This window comes from Mycteria americana, chromosome 3 (genome assembly GCF_035582795.1).
Source record: "Mycteria americana isolate JAX WOST 10 ecotype Jacksonville Zoo and Gardens chromosome 3, USCA_MyAme_1.0, whole genome shotgun sequence".
Taxonomy (NCBI): Eukaryota; Metazoa; Chordata; class Aves; order Ciconiiformes; family Ciconiidae; genus Mycteria; species Mycteria americana.
The window spans coordinates 105,993,532-106,016,865 of NC_134367.1; the positions used below are offsets into that span (position 1 = coordinate 105,993,532).

At 40.1% G+C, this 23,334-nt stretch overlaps 1 protein-coding gene across 7 annotated transcripts in view; it reads right to left on the bottom strand.

Annotated features, from left to right (window-relative positions):
* The window catches only part of ESRRG (estrogen related receptor gamma), a 392,451-nt gene that overhangs the window by 312,623 nt on the left and 56,494 nt on the right, over positions 1 to 23,334 (bottom strand). The window contains exon 2 of one of the 7 annotated variants that reach the window (XM_075496432.1): positions 19,374 to 19,513. The exons of the other annotated variants lie outside the window; for them this stretch is intronic. Within the exon in view, the coding sequence (XP_075352547.1) occupies positions 19,374 to 19,390 (17 nt within the window). The 5' untranslated portion in view covers positions 19,391 to 19,513. The remainder of the gene's footprint in view (positions 1 to 19,373; positions 19,514 to 23,334) is intronic. 7 annotated transcript variants of the gene reach the window in all.

Genomic DNA, 23,334 nt, shown 5'->3' on the forward strand with positions numbered 1-23,334 from the left:
GGCAGCTGCCGATACAATAGACGTATTGTGAAGAATCAGGTTTGATAAAACTGAACAGTTATCTAATACTCCTTTAAAACTTCTTAAAAAGAAAAAAGGCAAAAAGTTTTAAAAATTTTGGCAAAAGAAAGAAGAATGAGATAGTGAACTGGTTAGGATTCAGTGAGACTTTGGGGATTTGGGCACAACCACAGCATTGAAAAAACCCCACATGTGCTCCTAGCCCTGATTTCACAGCTATTTCCAGATCTTTGTGCTGGGTCGCTCGTGTTCACCTTCACTATCCTGCTCACATGCAGCATTCCCTCTGAATCATCCCCATTGTTTTCCAGCTAAAAACATGCTCCGACAGGAGCAGAAGAGCTTAAAAGTCAAGTGCAAGAACTTAAGGAGGTCTACAGAGAGGGGATCCTCTCACCTTTCTTAATCTCAGAGGGGCCTACGCCTCTCAGGTCAACATGGGACATTCAGATCCTTCAATTCTAACTCATCTCCAGTGAATAAGTATGCTAAGGACCAAAACTTGCTTGAGAAAATCATAAAGTCCGTTTGACACGAGTACTAAATAGTCTGTGAGGGTATAATTTGGCTCACATAAGTGAATAGCTTCAACTTCAGTTAAAGAGGACAGAATACCCTTTTGAAAGGGAATACTGTGGCATGGTAGTAATTATCCACGTAAGGGCATTTCATCTGGTACTTTTCACCATAGTATTCATGCATCATAAACCTAGATAAACTTATAATACATATATGTGTCATACAAAACACACATATGCACACATTCACCTCATACACACATAATAGACATATCCACCTTAGATAAAATAGTTTATACTTTTGAGCACTTCTCATGAGGCCCACAGTAATCCAAAATATACAATGCTTATGTAAGGAATCATTAAAGGAAGCAATCATATTTAATTCAGAAATGAGGAAAACAAGGCAGGAAATAAACTTGTCCATACTTGAACAGTGATTCTCTAGGAGTGCTGAGAACAAAACCTGGAACTCTAAACCACAAAACATCATCCTTGCCATAGTCAGCATGTGTAATATAGCCAAAAATTACATAAACCCTTTTATGCCACAAGCTGCAAGTAAAAATGTCAGCGTGAAAGGCTGTGAGAATAATTCATTTTGCAGTTCAGCAGATAATTTTTTTAGAAGTCGCATGTTGGACAGATTGTTATACGCAACCCTCAGAAATTTTCCTTTTCAAACACGCAGTGCATAGGGCCTTCTCTTGAGAATGGAGCTCAAGACCCCTGAGAAAGAAAAAGGAATTGGATTTGTGTTTCTGATGTCCTGAGTGAGTGCTTTGAGCTACTACCCAAAATGAGGTGACAGTCAATCACGAACTTTTAAAAAGATCTAACCTGTCAGATGTTCTAAATTAAAAGTATGGAAAAATTTGGATTAACTTTGTTAATACTTTCAGAATAGTCAAAATGGGGCTTTGCTGAACTGATGATCCCCCTTGCTCCTCCTTTCTTTGAACAACGTAGAGAAAGTTACGCATACAACAGCTTGCCATGTGTATTGCAGGAGGAGAGATGAAGCCATTAAGTGGCTCCCTATCACAGACCCTTCAACTAAAGGAGGGTTTGGGGAAGTCAACAGTCCTCGTAATTCCCAGATGTTTCAGAGAGGTGAGAAGACTTCTAGTGAAAATCCAGAAGACTCCAAAAAAACCAGGCAAGGAACAAAATCAAAGACCATCATGAATGATCAGTCCCCAACAACAGGCATTATGCCTGTTGTTTAATATTTTTATGCATGAGGTTAGCATTATTATAAATAATACTAACATGTATCTAATAATACATGCAAGCATTGGTTTTTAAATTGGAATATTTGGCAATGCCACTAAATATTTAAATACTCTTTAGCACCAAGGGAACCTCAACAATGAGAACTATGAAGTATTATTTGTACTCCCTGGTATGTATAAATACACTGTCAGCTCCCTGCATTTTCATTTAGCATCAGAAACAGCTTTCCTGGGACTTAGATGCTGCTGCAAGTGTCAATATCAATGTTACTATTTATAGCACTATAAACTACATTTTGAGTTATATCGGTAAAGTTAAGCTTAGGTAGCACTTCTAGCATTAATACCTTAATACAGAAATACTGCTATAAATGTAGTTTACAGTTTGGAACATAAACACAGATTCAGTGTTACTAATAAATCACCTTCTAGATTGCACAGAAACACACTGTCAAAGTTTATTTTATGCAATACACAATGGAGCAAAATGCAACAATACAGATGTATTTAAATTTCCCATTTTTACACTGTCACTCAAAAACTTTTCTTCTTCCTTTTTTTTTCTAGCTTATCGATCTCACTAGCTTGTGGTAGCATTTCAGTTGCTTCACTGAGCCATTTTTAGCCTTTGCTTCTTTTTTTAAAAGCTAAATCAGGGCTCAAATGATTCAATCAATTGAGCTTTTTCAATTAGAAAAGAAAGTTAAAAGAAAACCCTAGGACATGATAAACTATCAAATTTTAGCCTCTAAGATTTTTGTTTGTCTTCTTTTTTTTTCTTAACATCAATAGCATCCTTTTACATACTAATATCCCTGATGTCTATGGTTAGAATTTTATTCATAGCAAGATGACTCCATTAATTTTTACTAAGAGGCGCAGTGTGACTTTACCAAAGGCCGTTCGTCAGGAAGCAACGCGCGTGGATAGGCAGTAACCCTTTGCACCCTCCTAGCTGTGAACTTTGGCAACACCCTGCAGCAGCTCTGTGATTGCAGTGGAGAAAGGTAAAAAAATACATGACCTTTTGCAACACTGCGTGATACAGAAGGTGTCCGAGAGCTTTGTGAGATCCAAAAAAGTCCAATCACAAAAAAGTCCATCACAGCCCCAGATTAAGACTGATGTCCACTATTTGAACAGATTAAACCTTTTAAAAGGGTACTTCAAAAAAGCCAGAGGCTGCTCCAATGCAAATCAGTATCAACAGAAATGAATGAGGCGCTACAGGGGAGATTCAGATCACTTGAATCCTACCTAGGTGTATAGACTACATCTCTGAAAAAATTCAGAACATCTAGTTTCCCCCACCAGCTCTTCCTTCAGGTGATTTGATTAGTCAATGGTTTGGTTGCACTTGAGTGATGCCTACCGTACTGGGTTTAAAAAGACAAGCGGGGCCAGGCTGCTACCCAAATTTTGCTGCAAGCGCACTCATGGGTTACATAGGAGCTTGGGTGAAGTCTGAATCCTCATGTCCTGTTCTGGCACTTACTTTAGGCAGATCACTTGGCTTTTCCTTCGGTACTTTTGGTACTCTGGGAGAAAAGAAAGCCTTCTTACTTTGGGCCAGATAACCTGGGATAGCTAATGAGGGAAAACTGAGAACTGAGACTAGCAGCTTGTGCTTCATTTCAGGCTTCTCTTCAGGTTTAACTCCAATTGTTAATTTGATCAGTCATCACGCAGATCATAGGATCGTATTTAACCTGACTTGGCTACATGCTTTGTTTTGAGTGTAGAGATACACTGCGCTTGAGTGTAGCCATCTGTAAAATAGGTATAAAAGAATACGTAAGTTCAAGGGAAATGTTTCGCAACAATTAATTTACTCATGCAAGAAGAGTATTTGGAGAATTTGACGGAAGATACTAAAACATGGTTAAAACGCATTCTCTTAAATGTGATTTTTTATTACCTTTTTCTTTCTTTTCTTCAAATTTAAGCTATGCACATATATTTTTTTAGGTCCATAATAGGCAGTCACTGCTAAAACAACTGGTAAGAGATAATCAGTAGACCTGAATAGTTGGGGCGATTGTCTGATTATTTAATCAAAACTGTTTTTAGGCACTTCATTAGGGTTTTAATGGCAAATGGCACCAAGCAGTTAATTAGAAAAACCTGCAGACACTGAAAATCTTGTCCTGCAACACTTGTACCCTGCGCACACACAATCCTTCTGATCACACGCCAAGAGGAAGCGCAGGCTGTTGTGCTCTATTTGTGGCTACGAGGAAGCTCAACCTGCAACATTTAGGAACTGGTGGATCCCGTAACTAATTGCCAGTATTGCAAAGGATTGCACAGGGAGTAAGCAGCAGAAGCAGTCACACCTAGCCATGATTTAATGTAAATATTCAGGTGATGAACGAGCAGTGTGGTCATGGTCATGGATCTCGGAGTGGTTCTGAAATTTATCATCACATTTTCCTTCCGTGGAGGGGCCAGTGGGGGGTGGAGTAATCTTTCCAATACCACAGAGACTTGTTCTGAGTGCTACCAATAAGATTTTTGTTACCGTCATTACTGCTACTTCTGTTACTGTAGTAGTAACCAGTAACAGAGACAAAGGTAGGCAGAGGGAAGTAAGGCAGCGTGCGAGTCCTTTTTTAACTGCTAAAAAGAAAAAAGATGGTAATTCATTTCTGAACAGAGGCCAAAACTAATTTGGGGTATCTTGTATGTGCTTATTTTATTTACTAGAAACTCATTTTGCTCCTTAATATAGTCACAGAGATCTGCATGAATACAAAGATAAAGCAAGGTCTTTAGGAACAGGATAAGGCACTTAGGGCTTGCACCCCCTTGGTCCCAGAAATAACTGGGTCTCGCAATTATTCCTCACAACGCTGAGGTTTTGCGAGATTCTTAGTGCAGGTATGAGCGTTTATTAGTACAAACATATATTTTAAGAACAATAAGGAAGTGATGAATTGGCCACTTGCAGTTTTCTTGACAGCAAGGTGAAATGGTAGCTGCGGTGACCAGGGGATGTCCTGGTTCCTCCTTGCAGAAAAGTATTCAGCGCACGTAATAATTATTCATCCATCTCGTTCACACTAAAGGCATCGGCAATGCAATTTTAGCCTGATAATCAAGACCATATGACAAAAACCAAGGCCATTAGGGACCAATTTCAAGTATTCTCTGCAAGACAATGATTTTCCAACTGCACTTACATATGCTGAATAGTTACTTCTGCACGACCGCACCTGCTCTCATTTATGTAACCCTCCATCCTCTCCCCTTTTTTCTACCCCTTCTTTTCTTGTAATGCAAAGAAGGAAAGTTTCAAAGGATTGCTGGATTCCTCCTAGAAACAGATTTATTTATATTTCTGGCTGGCCACATGCTGTGAGCAAATAAGAAGACGGCAAATGTAAAAGTTAGATTGTGCTAATGTCACATCAAATTGTACCCTCAACAGACTTCATGGGGCTGCATTAATGTAAATGGGAGCAGGATTTGGCCCAACACTTTCATTCCCTTCCTATACATATTCAAATTAAATGAATATTTTGGACAGTCTCTTCCTCCCTCTACATACACATGCATAACTGTCTCAGTTAGATTCTAATCTCAGTTACAGTGGTGATTTCATGTGAGCTTTTTTCTGGGTTTATGCTAGTGCTGCACATTTGAATGAGATGCAACGGGACTATTTCTTCGAGTAAAGCAAGCAGGATAGGGCCCTTGGTCTCTGGGTCAAGTCTGCTCTACTGTAATAATTTTGCCCCGTAATTACTTTCTGCTTATTTCTGACTGTACCGTTTCAGTTTCAGTGACATAATAATGTTGCTTTTGAAAAGACTGTGGTGTCACTGTAAATCAGAGTCCCATAAGGTTAAAGGCTTCAGTTGCCAGAGGGGAAAAAATGCCAAAATTATTTTAAAATTATACAGAGTATAACTCAAAGACTCTAGCATCTTTTCATTTTAATGCTCCTAAGGAAATGAATACACCTTCAAGCTTTTTCAGATATAATTCAAATATTAAAAGCAATAATAAGGTCCATTATTAATGATGTAACAACCTCTTCTGGCAGAAGAATAGAACCTATAAAATTAGTGAGTAAGAAGTAAAAACGCCAAGACTGTATCAGGAAAGGACCCTGTAATAACACATCCCAGATCCTCATCCCGTAAACCTTTATTTGCATGAGTGATCCTGTCTCACATAAGAAGTGCTATGGACTTCAATGGGCAATTCATACAAGTGAAAATTATTCATGAATTTGAATAAGAGTACAGGATCAGCTTCTAGTCTTCTCTGTCAGTTATCAATCTTCTTGCTACAACTCCCCCCCCCCCCTTCAGATTTTAAAAATAAAATAAAAAAAAAAAATCTTATGAAAACTGAAATACATGTGGATTTCTCAGAGCAAAGATTTGGTCTACTAACTCATTATTAGAATGAGAATAAATACTCCTGGATCATGTCCTTGCTCATATGTATTCTAGACCTGTTTTTTAGTTGTATCCTATAATAATTTAGGGCAATGACATCAGAAAGATCAATGCAGCTGCATCCTAGTATTGAATTAATCTCACAGTAGTGTTGGTGTCTTCTGGAAACTACAGTACTGAATCCAAAGAAGGAGATTCTTGGCTTGCTAGAAGCAGTCCTAATTTTTGGTGGATAATTATCATGGTGTCCAGTAAAAATGACTACTTGATTTTTGAAATACTTAGCTATTGGCATGTTCTTCTTCGGTGCCCATCATGCATATTACCCAGGTCCAGGGTCTTGCCAATACTTGGGAAAAACATAAGAGCTGAGAAGCAAAGGAAAAGTCAAGAGAAGGAATCCTACTGCTATTTTTCAGCCCCTGTACGTGTCCCCATAGACACACATAAAAACCAGTCATGTCTCAAAGCATCAAAAAACCAGAACACCCTGAGAACAGTTAAGGATGAGATCTGGTTTTCCAAATTTCAAGGGCTTTACGGAAACACTTAAAAACTCTCTACCACCTGATTTTTAGCCGTGGCTTCAAAATGAAGTTTATGTAGGTGGCATTTTTGCAGTACGTTTCACAGACACAATTTTCTACCTCCCAGCAAATACCAATATTGCTTAAACTTCATTTAAATGTCTTAATTCAATTGAACCCAGAGGTCATTGACACCTCAGTAATTTCTATTTAAAACCATTCAGCCAAAAATAAACAAACAAAAACAAAACTGGAACGGAATCTCCTCTGGAGATTATCCTCATTTTAAAAGAAATCACCCTGCCTGACTTTTTATAAGATAATTATTGCAATTGTTTTGCCTAATGAATATTGTTTGAGTATTATAATGCCATGCTACGCATCTTGAATGAGGAACAATTAACAGAGCTTTGTTCTCTTGACATCCCAGGACATGTTTGAAAGGAAAGCCTGGCCCTAAAGATTTGTTTTTTCTGGCTAAACAATGTCTTGAACATAGCAGAGGTAGGATTCAAAGACACTACCCAGAACAATTCAAACCAGGGACTTACTGCTCGTAGAGATCTTAGAGACGGATCTGATGGTTTCATTCCCTAACCACTCCTACCAATCTGAAAGACGCCAGCAAATGAAAGCTTTTGCTTCCAAAGACTTTGGGGCTTGATCAGAGAACAAGAGTTTTACATATGTCATTCCCCAGCCTTCAGTGGGATTACTCCGAGTTTATATCAGTATAAGCAAGAGGAGATCAATTTGCTGATATTTCAGGTTTTGGTGAGGTAACAAAATTGATCTTTACCTGTTTCCATACAGACTGCTGGGGCAGGGTTCTAATTTCAATTTCACCGACATACACGGGAAGCAATGCCCTTCTCTCCTACTTAAGGATGCACCTATAACAAATGGGAACATCTTACCCTACTTCCTATACCTCTATTCTTCAGAAACCTCTCTCCTGCTTATGATTGGAGACAGTCATTTGACCGAGTTAGTAGTAAGGATATTTGAAGAACTGAGAGCAACTGTGCCCAGAAACACCTACGTACCACTCTTGGTGAACCTGGATCTCTGGGGGAATTTGAACCTTGAGATGTAAGTAATCTATGATACAAGACAAGACAGGAATGAAAGAATCTTCCTAAATTACAGAGAAGAGCAATACATGGTGCTTCTGTAAGTCACACACTGTAACACATCCCTGGAAGAGATACGCTGTGTTGGAGCAAGAGACTGAAATCACCCAGGGACCGATTCTACCATACCCACGCCTCTCTGCGCTGATGGATCGCAGCACAGATCACCAGCAGAATCAAGGAGGAGATCGGACCAACTTTGTGAAAATCAAAATAACACCTTTCCACTGTAATCACCATCCTCTGAAGTTCTTTACCGCTAAGGACAAGAGTATCCCTCAGCTACACGTGTAAAGCTAAAGCTCGTTGCCAGGCCACTGGCATATGGTTGGGGGCACCATGATGCTTTCCAACAGGAATGTTTATCTTCAGGCATCCTACACTGGAAGGTGGAAGTTCTCAGCCAGCAGCAGAGATAGTGGGCCGCTGAAACACCTCCTCACAAATTTCACTTCTGGCTGTCCATTAATTACTTTAAATCAAGAATAATGTGATCTTTGGTGAACATGTGGCCATGGACACATGTCTCACTTTAATAAAACTTATGACCGTAGCACCTTCCAGATTTACTTTTTCTAGCCTAGGAAATAACGGAAAGCTAAGCTTGTCAGTTTGTCACTATTTTCCAGCTCTGCATTTGTAAAAGAAATAACATTGGCAGGGAAATAATACAAAATGTATCACACACACAGGCTGCAGGAAGATATAATGTTCTTTTACATATTTGATATAGAGCCTAAATTAAGCTGCAGAAAAGGGGCCATGAATCTTCACAGCCTCATTATCAAGCCTCCCTAAACCTCAAATACAGGAAAATACATTTCATAAACAAAGACCCAATAGGATTTTAATAGTACAATAAATTTCACTGACGTTCACCACTAATCACATTTCAAAATATATTTTTAAAACAAAGTTCATTCAATACAAAACCAGATTTAGAAAAGAAGAGTACCATAAGCATATATTATACCTATTACACTTACTTTAGCCCATTTTTGACTGAAATAACTTTTAACGTGGTTGGCTTTAAATCCGTAGCAGTAAACATGAACACTCTCCCTTACCCCTCTTTTGCTTTCTTGGGACATGGGCTCAGACCGTAACCCTATTCACAGATACAAATTTTCTGTTTTCACAGTAAGCTGAGACAGAAAAGTGGATTAAGTCCTTTCTCCCATCACTACACAATAAAACTATCTCCATGATCTTCCTTAGTATTGTCCCTCTCCTCACCAGCAGCCAGGTGCTGCCTTTCACTTCTGATCACAATTCACTCATTATCCACAGCAGAGGAAACCAGCGCTCTTTTACTCTTTCATGCATCTCCTAACACAGGAAAAGTTTTAAGTAATTTTAGAGATAGTTGAAGTATGTTAAAAAGGGGTTTTTTCATGTTTTGAACAGTCTGAGAGATGGTGAACTTATATGGTGTTTCTAAGTTCTGGAAGGAGAGGGGGTTTGTTGGGATTTCTTTTTTTTTTTTTTTTTTTTAGTTTCGATGTAACTGAAACTTTGTGCAGGTGAAAGGCTGCCAGCCAGCCATGAAGGATGGAGTGCTTTGGAAAGAAACTAAAAACAGGGGTGGGACTCAAGTTTTGCCATACGCATGGTAACCCCAAACCAATGCGCCTTAGCTCAGATCACTTCAAAGACTAGGAATGTCGTTAGGTCTTTATACAAAGCCTCAGTTGTGCCTCGCTAAAGGTACCTTTTCACTGCAATTCTTCCATCTGCTTGAATTGTTATACCGGCGTCTGACATCAGAGCATCTAAGTGCTGTCAAAACTGGAATAAGCTCACCAGCTCATCTGACTAAACCTATCGAGGGCCTTCAGACAGTAATACCATTATTGACCTGGGTTGAATTCAAATGCATTTGGAGTGCTTGATGTTTATCCAAATTATGCCCATTGAAAAATCCCTGGCAGAATACAGATAACATCAGTTTAAAATGTTTCGTTATAATTACTTCAAAGAGATGTCTGGTATAGAAATAATTAGGTTAGTAAATATTTTTAATTAAATTATGATTTTTAAATTGTGTTAAAACTACAACTTGCATCTATGGACATCACAACAAAACTACAAATCCAAAGAATTCAGGGCCTGAATATGAATATTTGCATTAATCTAATATAGTTATTATACCATTAACTTCAGTGATGTAATTCCAAATTTACACAAGCATAATTAGAAGCAGATCCAAGACTCAGCAGATCAATACAAATCTTTCCCTGTGCTGCGGTAGGCATGATAAGGCCCTGAGAAAAGTACTGGGGTGCTAGTACCATCCCACCTCGTAAGACTTCCCCCAGCTTGACCCTTCTATCCCTAAAATAATGTTCCTGCTAAGAACTATCATTCACCTAATAGCAAACATGAAAACACAGGTATGGCACCAAGCAGGCATGAGAAGATAAAATTAACAATAGGGATAAATTCTAATGCCTTTGGTCAGAAATATTCAAAGGATCCGAGAGGATCTCCTCAAGTTTTGTACCACTTCTGCCTTTCACTGGCACTTCATAATAAATTAACTACGTAATACAGACGGGGAAAAAGCAAAAGTAAATAAACAAAATGATGCCAGTAAGCACTGGCTGGGATTTTTAAAATGACACATTCGTTGCTGATCAGTTGAATGGATTCTTTCTGCTAACGTATGAAAAATAAGAATGCATTTTAAATACCGTACTGCTTAAGACTGTAATTTACATTTATAATCCTCTTTTCTTTAAACAGTTTGACACCTTGAACATAAAACTATGTTTTACAGAGACTCTCCTCTTTTAATTGAAATCACATCTCAGGTCGAGATCACCCCTTTCCTTCTGCTTCTCTAACCTCTTCTTGCCCGAAGGCCTGTAACTTGTGAATTATTTAACAATCATATTTGCTGCTGAAAATTGATTTCTGAGAGAATCCATATTGATTGAGATACGTGAGACTAATGAGTTTGAGGTTAAGGTGTTTAGGTATCATTATCTCTGATAGTCCCGAACTAGAATCTTCATATTTTTGTGTCTCTTGTCAATACTCGGTTTTATTTTATATCTCTCCTTCAAGCTGTGCCTATGTATTAAAATAAAGAGCTAGGATGAATAAACATTTTACGCAGTGTCTGAAGTGTCTCTAGTAGTCTCCCAGACATGTCTCTCCTGTGAAACACCACTGTACGAAGGGGACGCAAGCAAAGCTTTGCCCAACTTTCGTAAGTAGCTGGTATGAACCGATGGCCCCCACTTGAGCAAAAATTGTTTACAGAAGCTGAAGCTCCGTCTCAATGGGTGAGACTTCTGCGAATGCCAGAGCACTTACGCTGCAGCAGATAACTTTAAACTAGTTAGCTCAGACCTCGAGCTCTTGTCGGGCTTCCATGGAATGGGGCAAAGCTCCGCAGGGCCGCAGTCACTACACGCGATGCCTTGCTTGGAGCCGCACATCAGTGTGCACACCCATGGGGAATCCTCTCCTACAGGTGCAGAAGGGCAGTGGAGGCCCCTTCATTTCTCCACTTACATTCAAGGGGTGGTTGGTGAACCCCTGTTGCAGGTCTGCCATGGAGCACGCCGCTCATCCTTCTGCTCCTCAGCCTTTTTTTGACGTGGAAATCGTGTGACGTGTACCTGCACAGCACCCTAGGAGCCTCCAGTCGTCTTGCTGCCCTTGCACAGTGAAAATCACTTCCTCAGAGCACTCTCTACCCACATTGGGAAGAGGTGCTTTTTAACTGTCTTATCCTCACAGCTAAATGGAAAATAAAAATAATCTGTAGAAACAGAGCACTTCCATGACTTCTATCTATATCACAAAAAAAAACCCTGATATATAAGAATCTGACCTCAACTGCAGTGTCTCCAAAAGCAAACTTCAGACAGCTTGAAGACCTCGAAATTAATAGCTAAGTGTCTTCATTTTTCCCTCAAAATAAGGTAAAAATTAACTTGCCATACTGTTGACCTGTGATGACCCTTATGATGATGGTTGGGTGCCCAGAGTGTTCCCATTCAGTGCCCAGAAGCCTTTAGGTTTCTTATGCGAAGGACACTAATAATCAACTTTGGTCAGTTAATGCAGTGCCATCAGCATATGTGGCCCACACATCTGGATTTCTGTGCCAAGTCCAAAACCCATGAGTCAATGCAAAGAAGACCTCAAAAAGCTGCAGTAGGAATCTATTGGGTTTAGAAATGACATGACTGGGACGCACGTGCCCTGGTGCTGGTCACAGCTCGATGAACATACGCTTGCATATCTGACTCAAAGACTCTATTCCAGGCTTTATATTTTTGCAAATCACTCTTCTTCATCCCTGTAACTATTCTTGCTCTCAAAAAAATCCAAAGCTAGCAAACAACAACAAAACCCTCCAGAGTATTTGACCTTGGAGCTAGACCCCTTTTTGGGGTAGTTTTGGAATCAGCTGTATGTATGATTAAAAAAGGACAGTTCTTTAAATGACCCAGCTAGAAAAGGATATTTTTGGTCAATGATCTATTTTTATTCCTGCTCTGCTGTTTCTCATGAAGTCTGATGACAAAGACCTGTCCTTCAAAGGTAGTCTATGGTTTCTGAATTACCATGTTCAATTACTTTCTCCAGGTGAAGTCCGCTATGGTTTTGTTATCAGGTTTATTTTTGCAGGTGAGGGCTCTATTAGAGGGAGCAAAATAGTTTCTAGGTTAGTTTTCCTTGTCTTTCTATAAGGAGAGAAAGACAACACACATTTTCAAAGGTTCTTTATAAAAAATTATCTAAAAGTTAAAATAAGAACTATGAACTGCATTACAGTATTTAAGATGTGTTTAAACTGTTGACTACATCCATTTTAGTTAACAAATTTATTTTATGTCACTCTTAATCAGTAGAGGTATATTTTTGTTACTATTATTGATTTTGCAGCCATGCCAGTTAATGCTATTATCTTGGATAGTACATTCTGAACAGTTTCCCTTACAGACATTTTAAATAAAAAAAAACATCAATTGGGAACTCAAAATGAAATCAGATCACTTTATGAACCTGAAAGAACAACCTTCATACTATACCACATAGTCTTCTTTCAATGACCTATCTTTTTACCCAACTTTGGTGATACAGAGAATAAGCTTGATGAACAACTAAAGGGGAAGAGGGTATACTCTTTTAAAAATCAGATAAAATTGGCATACTGAATTGGCATATTCTCTAATCATTCATTTTTAAGTGAGGAACTGAAAGTTCTCATGACAGATTGTTAAAGACTCAGATATTATGATGGGAAATATAATCTAAACTTGAAGATGGGTATACAGGCTTCATCTATATTAAGATAAATTAGCTATACCTGGCCTAAACTCAGTCACTTTTTCCTCATCAAGAAGAAACAACAGACAGATCCTCAGACTGAACTTCTATGCACTGGAGAGATGTTGAATAACCGGTATCATAATACGTTAGACTTGTGGAAACTCAGGACTACGCAGGCTCACATTTTTCTGGAGGGTGGGTACTGCTGTGCACTTTGATGCCATGCCCTAAATCCCTACTTTTCCAGCCCCTCCAAACTGCTTTGTTCTGAACCCAGACTGCCTCTCACAACAAGGTGGTCTGCGGTCTTCTGGTGGTAGAAAACACTTAAGGCAGTAGGAAAGTCCATCAGTTTCAGCTCAATCCCCACAACTTGGAGATGGATTGCAAAGAATAAAACTAAAGCCACTAATAACAGAAATTTTGATACTAGGTTAGACAGTTTTCACCTGACTAGAAAATATCCAAACTATATTTGTTACTCTGGCCACTCAGAAAGCTTACAAGCATGAGCGATACCCTTTGAAAAGCTCTGCTTTCACAGATCTGCACCCTCAAGATATTCTGATTTTAAGGTACGTGGGGCTCTAGATGTTACCAGTCTGTTAATTATGGGTTCAGCTAACAAGCTCACACACATGCCTTATCAGAAAAAGAACTTATCTCATCTGAATAAGGACTGGAGGAGCAACGGTAATTTTGTAGGTGAATCTGCTAGCTATCTAGACTCATTTTTAACTCAAGGAATTTTAGGTCTTGCTCTTCAAGAGCGGGCTGAGTTCAGTTTAGTGTTTCTTTCTTCATTATTATTTCTCCTTTTTGACCAGAGAAAGAGGAAGAAAACAAAAAAAATCTCAGCTCTTTATTTCTGCCTTAAGTGCATGAGATTTTTATTTTTATTTAAATTGGCTTCTAATCTCCCAGTCTCTTTCTTTCCCTAATATTAGTTTAATCATAGAGGAACACCCTAGAGCATATCACAGTTCAGTATTCTAGATTTACTAATTTTGTGTGAATATGTGTGTGTGTGTGTGTGTGTGTGTTCAGAACATCAAATTCTTTCTTATACAGAAATAATGCAAATCTGTAAATGAATTCAGGGGCCTTACAAGATAGCCATGCTCTCATAAAGAGTCTTCCTTTCTCCTCAGGTCAGAATGAAGGTAATGTCCTGTATCATAACCCAAGGAACGAAGAATGGCTATATTCTCAGTGCTCACTTCACAGTAGTACGGGACTAATTAATAGATGGGAAAGCGAAAGTAGGCAGTGTTATTTGTGGAACTAATTAAGATATGTGACAGAAAAAACATGTGGACAGGCAATTTCTTGATTTTAAAGGTTTGTATAGCTAGACAGTTTTATTAGTCAATGCTACGCTTTTTTTTTTTTTTTAAGTCCTCAGCTACATTTTTGTGAGAAATGGACTCCTCAATTAATCTTTCAAAGACTGATTTTGATTTATCTCAGAGGGAGGCTGGGGAAAAAAAGCAGATGTGTATTTAAAAAAAAAAAACAACAGCTTGTTCCCTTCAGTTCCTGGTTACAAAATAAGTGCATTGATTTGATCTTTTAAACATGTTTCTATATCCTCTCCGTTTCATCTATTACTGAAGGAGTTGGGGAAGTGAATCTAAATGTCCATTCCATTTAATTCCCCACAGATTTAAAATGCAAGGAAATTCTCACAAAGAAAAAGCGTTGGTCTAAAAGATTTGTTCATCAGCACATAGGAAGTGTGTGGCAGGAGCCAAGAATAGAGCCCAGCTCTTCCAAGCTCCCATCCACTGCATTAATCAATGAGCACAACTGTAACAAAACTTACCTACCTTGAAAGACTGGGCTCTGAGGAGACTTTCCTCAATGTTACGATAGCAACCTCCCAGAGACGGTTATTTTCCAAGCCCAGCATCACTCGATTCAGTGTCATTCCTTTTGTTCAAATAGAAATGGTCAGTTTTCAAAGAGAAAGCCTAAGAGATTTTAGTTTGGTGGGTTTTTTTTGTTTGTTTTTTTTTTTTTTTAAAAAGGAGGGGACATATCTCACATAAAAGCAACATCAACAGTTTTATGAATTTTGAAGCTAGCAAGTACTACAAATTTTGTTCAAAGGGGTGACAAATTTGGTAAGACAGACTGTTCAAAACCTAGAAAAAGCTATTTAAATCCTTTATTTACAAAAATGAATTCATGACCCAAATACCCTGGGAGCCTCTTAGATATCTCAGTCTGTACACCCATAAGGTGACAAGTATTTCAAGACCTGTCTGATGTGAATCCTGATGTATATTAAATAGGGGATTTTTATTACTGCCTCTACAATACACCTAGCTGCTCATCTGGTACAACAGTGTTGTGAATGGACAGGAAGCTCTGCTAAAAGGGCCTATAATACATTTTACAGCAACAGCTGAAGCAGAGGACAAACATCCAGCAATTTACTTCAATTCTGGTCTTGAAGTACCACCCTGCTTGTTTTCACGCCCGTGCTACCTGTGCTAAAACTAGTAAGCACTCCCACCCTCCTTCTCCAGGTGCACAACCACACCTGAACCGGCCAGCTCGGTCCACTGAGACCACAACAGCGCTGTCTCTCATTACCAGCGCACGCTTAATTGCCACCATAGGCCACTTTTGTCTGTCACCACCTCGGTCCCACCCTACCAAAAACATTCACTCGTTGTTATCAGCCGCCCAGGTCTGCTCCGCAGCAGGAGCCTGGCTGTGCTGCCCGGCGTGTTCTTCCCCTGCGGAGAGGGATGGATTTGGGCGCAGGGATGCAAGGTAAAGGAGGGGGATGATCTTGTTGCGGATGTTAAATAAACAATTTTTTCTTACAACAAACCCTGGCACCTGTTCTCACCATGTCATGGCCCGTGATGACTTACTGTCTACCAAGCATGACCAAGTGATTAGTGGAGCCGTGTCGGTGTATCTCAACAGTAATGGAGGCTCTCTTTCCATTTGCCTTCTATTGAAATCTAAGCGCTCCATTGGCCTGTGCATTTTCAGCTTGATGAATTCATTATTCCCCACCTTTTTTTTTCTCTTCCTTTCTCAGGCCAGAGCTTTCCCAAAAAGCCAAGTGACTGTTTCTGGTTTTTGCCTCTCTATGAGGTTTTTTTTTTTTTTCTCTCTTTCCAGGCAGATGTCCGAAACTGTCGTGCTGACTCATCTGTTTCAAACAGCATTTCAGTATACGTTTGGATCTATGTATATTAGACAGCAAACAATCATGACACTTGGCTTATTTATTTATTTATGTGGAAGAGAAAACATGCAGTTGTCTAACATCCTTCAACTAATGATATCGGGAAAATACATTTTCAAATTCAGAGGCAAGGAAAGCGTTCAATTCATATTCCCCAGCAAACAAATGACACCACATAAATAAAATACAAAACTATTCAACTATCATTAAAAATGTGACAGTCATCCAAAGTAGGAAATTCAACAATGTGGCTGTTACATTTTGTCTTTAAATATTTACATGGTATGCAGATAGGATTAGGCTACCCTAAGTTTGAGTTTTCTTGGAGATGTTCTCTTTCCCTCCTCAAAGTCGTGCCTAGTCGAACAGAAGGGACTTTGGCCATTTGTCTTGGCACATCTAGATGTCCAGAGACTTTTTTAGAGCACAAGAGGTCCAATACACTCAGGATAGTTATTGTTATAAATCCCATAAAGAAATAAAGGCACATCATATATGAACCAAAGCATAAATTGTTTTTAACAGGCGCAAGTTTAGGAATGCCTCTGTGCTGTGGTCCAGTAGTCAGCGCAGCAAAGCAACATCTGAGCCTGGAGTCTAGTTCTACTTCTGCGACAGGTTTTACTTTTCTGCCTCCATTTCCTCCATAAAACAAGGGTAACCTTTTTCCATCTTAAAATAAAGCTATCATTATCTCTTTGAACTGTAGAAGAGCCTACAAAAGCCTCTTGGATGAGGTCCCTATTCACTAGATGCTGTACAAACACAGAACCACATGCCATTATAATGTGGGAGTGGCATGCTATTAATAATACATTAGGACATTTTGAAACCATTAAGCAGAAGAGTTATTTTAAAATTCTTATTCATTTCCTCCATTTAAAAAAGAATAAAATTTGAACGAATAGGTAAGGAAGCTATTTGCAGAATGCCAAAACATCCTTCTGGCTCTGTGAATACACAAACGCTGCGTTGGTTGCTCTGCAGGGTAAAGGAGAAGTAACCAGCAATGCCATGTTCTTTTACTGACTCTGCCACTGACTTTACCTCTACCCCTTTTCAAACCAGTTCATTTCACTAGGGTTCAACTTATTTATCGCTCAAGTGGACAGAGTATATCACAGGGACATAATATGGTTCAATTAAAGAAGACCCAGCCTAGAGAGATTTTAACTGGGTTTGAGGGCAGGAGTGATTATTGCACTTGATAGACTTGGGAAGTAGGGGGAAATTATAATTTATTATTTATGTGCAAGTTTGACATTATTGTTAACATATATTCCACCAGAGCCTTGGATGGACATATTTTGGAAAAATCAAATCAATAAGTGATTTAATATCTGTCAAGTGCCTTGGGATCTTTATTTGAAACGAGTGTTAGAAGAGCAATATCTTACTCTCAACTCCTTAATGTGCAAGCATGCCTTCTATTAATACTAGAACCCTTTGGAACCATTAGAGTTTATCAGCTAAATACATATTTTGGCACATTAACTAATTTTTGATTACCCAATTAGACTTTAACAGCTCCATCTATCATGTAAATTTTTCTTAATGTGCAGATTATGGACCCAATAGAACTTAATGGAGCTCCTTACAGTGTTCTGAGTCGATGCAGCTGGCACATGGACACTAAGGAAAGTATTTTCCTCCAAAGTGAGAATTACACACCTATCTTCCCATGTTGCTAATGGGTGTTACGGCCTAAGCCGTCCCTGGGCACTGAGACAACACAAGAGACCCAAATCTGATCCGATTTATACCATTTTATATGTTGGCTCTCGTACACCTCCGCTTCTGCCATTCCACATCAAAAGCACATCTCTTACAGTCAACTGAGTCACAACTACGCAAATGGAAAACCAGGGCCACTCGATCTATACCTACCCCGTGCTAAACCGTGACAGTCACGAACAGGTTACCTAGCGGATGGCCATAGCTGTGAGAAGCTGCTGGCGAAGTCTGCTTGCCTGCGGCTACGTTTGGCACGCAGAGAGGAGCTGGAGACAGTGCCTCCACGCCATGTGCTGCTGGGCGTGTTCTCTCCCACCCCACTGTCTCTCAGAAGACAACACGTGGGCTGGACTCAGCACTGGGTCAGGACTTTTCCTCTCCCTCTTGCATAAGTACTATGCCATTTGTCTTGTTGAGTCTTCCCCAATATACTGTCCCAGCTCACATCCCCCTCCCCACGGTCTTTGCCACGACCTGCCTATGAGACGAAATGAACTACGCATTTCCTGATGAAAACACGGACACTTAAGAGCCACTGGAAAGAAGAAGACTACTCAGATCACTGGGACAACAGCTACGGAGTAGATAGCCAGAACAAAGCAGTTGGCAGAGAGAAAAAACATTTAAGTAGCAAATCCGCATCCCTTAGCCCAGAGGCTTAATGCAGGGTATGGGTTTAACGCTAACCGTGTTTGGCACAAGACTGAATACAGAACCTTCGCTCAGAACCAGCAAATAATTAACTGTTAGAAATGAAATGCAGAGCTATAATATACATTCTGCTCCGCTGGCTTTACACCTAGATCTGCCAAAATCTCCAGCTACGTGTGTAACAAATGGGCATCTTCATGGGCTGAAAACGGATCAAACTACTGCCATTAGAAGTAAGGCACATTAAAACCGAAGAAAAATAAAGAAAGGCTGCCTTCACGCACACAAGAACAAATATTTTCCATGTTAAAGTAAACACTTATAAAGTTATCTAATGCACAGTTAATTAATTGCATTATTTTTTGACTCTCTCATTTCTCTTAGCTTATAGAGCGAAGCTACTTTGAGCCGTTCCCAGTTAGTTTCACTTTCTTTCTTTTCCTCACAGGCTGCACAACACTGGAATGGTTTTGTATCAGGAAAATACTTCAGTTAGCATTCCTTTCCTACGAGAAATTCCTCTTCTATTGCTTCTGCGAGAAGTCATTTTTTAAAATCTTGTTTCCTTACAATGCTCCCTTAATAACGCGCGATCGCGCCTCTCAAGGAAATAAGCTTTCCCTTTTCTGCATGTGGTCTCACCCTGTCAGTGCTTTCATTATTTTCCTGCGCAAAGTCCTTCCCTGATGTCTTACTCGGAGCAGCACTCGTTGTTCACGGGGAGCGCGCGTTCAGCCCGTCCTGCCGCCACCGGCTTCTTTCGGACGATCCCTCTTCTCTGTCTGGAATGGATTTTGGAAGAGATCTACCTTGAAGACAGTTTAATGTCACTTAAAAAACCAAACAGACGTACATTGTAAGCGCCGCCTGGGAAAGTATTAATATCACTGCTAAACGCAGAGATAGGGTTAATTTGTTTCTCTATTCTGCATCCTGCCAGACAGTCTCCTGACTATCACTCCGAGAAGCGTGCTCCTTTTCAGAAGAGACACTACGCAATGCTTTGCTTAAGGAAAAGGGAGATTTACCCTGCACCGCGGTTCTCAAATGAGGTCCTTTTTTCCTTGAGTACCAGATCTCGTTTCCCACGACAGAGCTCAGAGAGCTCGACACGAAGGCGGCCGGTCCCAAAATCCTGGCATCAAGAGCTGCCGGCCAGCCCGAGGAGATCAGAGCGCCCTGCGTGCTCTGCCTCTCTGAGGAACAGACCCTGAGCGGGTGTATTTACATCATCAGCTACGTCAGTCGTGGGAGAATAATGTGATTTTTGTGTAAACAATGCTTGTAAAAAGTCATAACAACAAAAACCACACAGCAGCTACTGTTGAGGGAAGAAAATGAAACCTTTTTTAATCTATCTACATATTTAGATGGAGTCTAACTGTGATAACTTAACTTACCGCTCGTTGAATCCTGTGCTGCAAAAAGATCTCATATGTCGAGATCTCACTCTTGGCTTTTTGTTATAAAGTTCACTTTTTTTCTCAGTCATCACTCTTACCTAATTTATTTTTCCATTTCATTTCTGGGAGCTGACCTTCCTGGAAGAAACTCCGGGTGCCTGAGCAGGTATATTTCTTTTACTATGCTTTGGTTGCATGAGGAAAAACAAATGAAGGTATACATTTTTAATCACACATAGGGATATTTCAGCTATGCCAACCTGTGTTCCTTTTTCTGCTATTTATTTGCACACGTTGCAGGCTGTGCTAAGACCCTCTCCGTTGTTCTTCCAGCTACAGTTTGCGCCCCAGAAAACGTGTGCGTGTTAACTTAGCAGCCACAGAGTGGACGCAGGTCACGGTGTCTGTGCTGCCACCTCCTGCCCTGCACAGCCATCCCTGCAGCTCCAGGGACAAGACCAAGACTGGGCTTGCAGTTGTGCCAAACCGCGGGCACCGGTGCTCAGGCATCAGTTGTCCCATGAAAGGGAGGGTCCTCCTGGAAATGCCATGTATTGGAAATCCATCCCACTGGTACTGCAGCTCTAAGAGTAGCTGGAATGTGTTTGGCATACAGAGAGTGGCAGGAACCATTTTAAAAGTTTGCCCGATGCTTTAGGATTTGATATTGGGCACAAAGTATCAGCCATTTCTCAGTCAACAGGTTAAACGTAGTTCCAGGGGTGATAACTAAAGTTATTACCTTCTGTGGTAATTATGCCCAATTTACACTATTCCCGCTGAACTAATCGGATCAAACAGAAAAAAAACCCCACAACTATCATTTCCGTGTTTAAGAGTGAGACTTTTGGGTTGTAAGCATTACAGTATCTAAGTTTTCAACAGTATTTTTATTAATGAACACTGTACACCAGGAGCTAGTACCATTATTTCTGTTTTACAGATGGGGAAATGAAACAGAGGAGATGAAATAACTCTCAGCATGGGTATGATCTCCCATATGGTTATGAGAATCCTAAAATCAAATGGGAATAGACAGCAAGAATTTCTACTGAAAAATAAACTTTATAAAAATAATTCAGGAATGGAAACGTAATTCCCATAGAAATGAATAGTCTGTTTTTCCAATGATTCTGCTGGAAAAAACATTTCTAAAATTGCTTTTCCAATCCTTTTGGGAAATCCTTTGTTTTTTATTTATTTAACAGCAGGGAAAATATTAAATGCAGAAGTCGTAGGTAACATTGCTTCATCTAGAGGAGTGCCCAGTAGACTGGAAGAGCATTTCCTCAGCGGATGATCTCAGTGTCTCACTGTGACACATGCTCCATTCAAAGGCAATGGCAAATCATAAAAATGCCAAACTTAGCAGCCAAACACTAGATGCAGGAATTCTGTTTCCCAGACTCTGCCTCGTAGTGCTAAACCACATTTTGCCCACCGACACCTCAAACAGAGTCCCAGCTGAGGCTGAATTCACCAAAAAGGCGGCAGTTCACTTTTGAGCTTCCTCCAAAGATAAACAGGAGACACCACTCACAAAAAAGCATGCACAAGTGGTTTAAAAACACCCTCTCTAGCTCCCTGCTTTAGCTGCCCTGCGGAGAGGGATGCACACAGCCATGGGCTCTGCTGGGCTGCTCTGGCTTGGCTGACTCTTGCCTGCATTTGGCCTTAGGGAGCTTGGCTCTCCCTTTGGAGGCTCCTGATGCCGCCCTGAGCTTTGCCAGTCTCCTTGGCCTTTGCCTTTTATCAATTTAATGAACGTGCATGGATACACCGCCCAGTTCATTCCTGTTTGTTGTAAAATATTGGCTGTTACTTGCATTGGACTTTGCAGCTTTTCATAAACAGCTTTTCACTCTCCTCCCTCTCCTTTTATACGTACCTTTGATCACACAGATTATTAGCAAGTTTGGCAATTAAAGGCTTTTCACTGAGTAGGCAACTCAACGTCCATTTAGATGAAGTGGGGCAGTGACACCTTTCCAAAAGTGCATATTAGACCGATGAATCTCACTGCACCAAGCAGCCTAAGATACGCAAAGCCTTGGTGGTCTGGACCTCTTTGTCATCTTAGGCCTCATGTTACGTCACTTAAATGAAGCTCTACATTCTTGTGAAGAACTTTTAGAGGAAAAAGTGTTGATGTACTTGTCATGTCTACTTGCCACGTAGAGACAACGTAAGGCCTGGCTGTTGGATGAACATACAACATCTTCACTGTGAAAAACAGCTGGCTCCACAAAGTTGTCTGTTCAAGAGCCTGTGCTTGGTTTGCAATACAATACCGATAGCTTTGTTCTCATCCAAAAGCACCTGTACTTGAAATAACCATCCCACAAAATGCAGGATTTGGCTGGAGTCAAAAGGAAGCATCTATATACCTAAAAGTTGGAGAAGAATTGATTCATCTATTATAAACAGTGATCTTGAGAATCTGATTGCTCCCCATCCCTGAAAATGTCTAAACACTGTATGTTTTTCAATTTCTGACTTGAAGGTCCGCAGAACCTTGGAGCTACATCTCTACTCACGGCTCAGGTTATCTCTCTGCAAAGGACTGGACCATGTAACATGCACCAAAACCTATCTAGGAGCCATAAACTAGCTCTGCCTAAGTCCCTAAGCAGCAATATCCATGGTGTCAGGCTAAAGTGAGCACTCATCAGCAGGGTCAGAATTGGCTCCCATGCAGAAAAGAACTCAGTACTGCTACTGTCCAAAGGCATCCTCTTGTTCCTCCTGCGAGAACTGGTTTCATGTAAAATAACACTAAGAAACAAAATCTTTCATCAGTCACTCTCCTTTCCCCCCCAAGGCAGGAGGGTGCTCCGAGTCAGCACAGTCTGTTCCTAGATATCTGAGCGCTCCCCTGTGAAATGCCAAATTAGCGCATAAACACTAAGCACCATCACCGGACTGACCTGTGAGGTCTTTACTACCTCTGGAGTCAGGGACTTGGTCTAGTATTTCTGGGTGGCCCATAATTACTTTTTAAGTTATTCTCTTTACTGTGGCATCTGCTGTACTGTTTAAAATAAGTTTATGGGTAAAACACATAGAATGTAATTTTGAGTTAGACATTTTTCCATCTTATTTACATATCTTCCATCCTACCACATATCAGACATCACCTTTTATTTCTTGGATTATCACACGAATTTCTCGAGTACTCAACATTTCCTTCACTGTTTTAT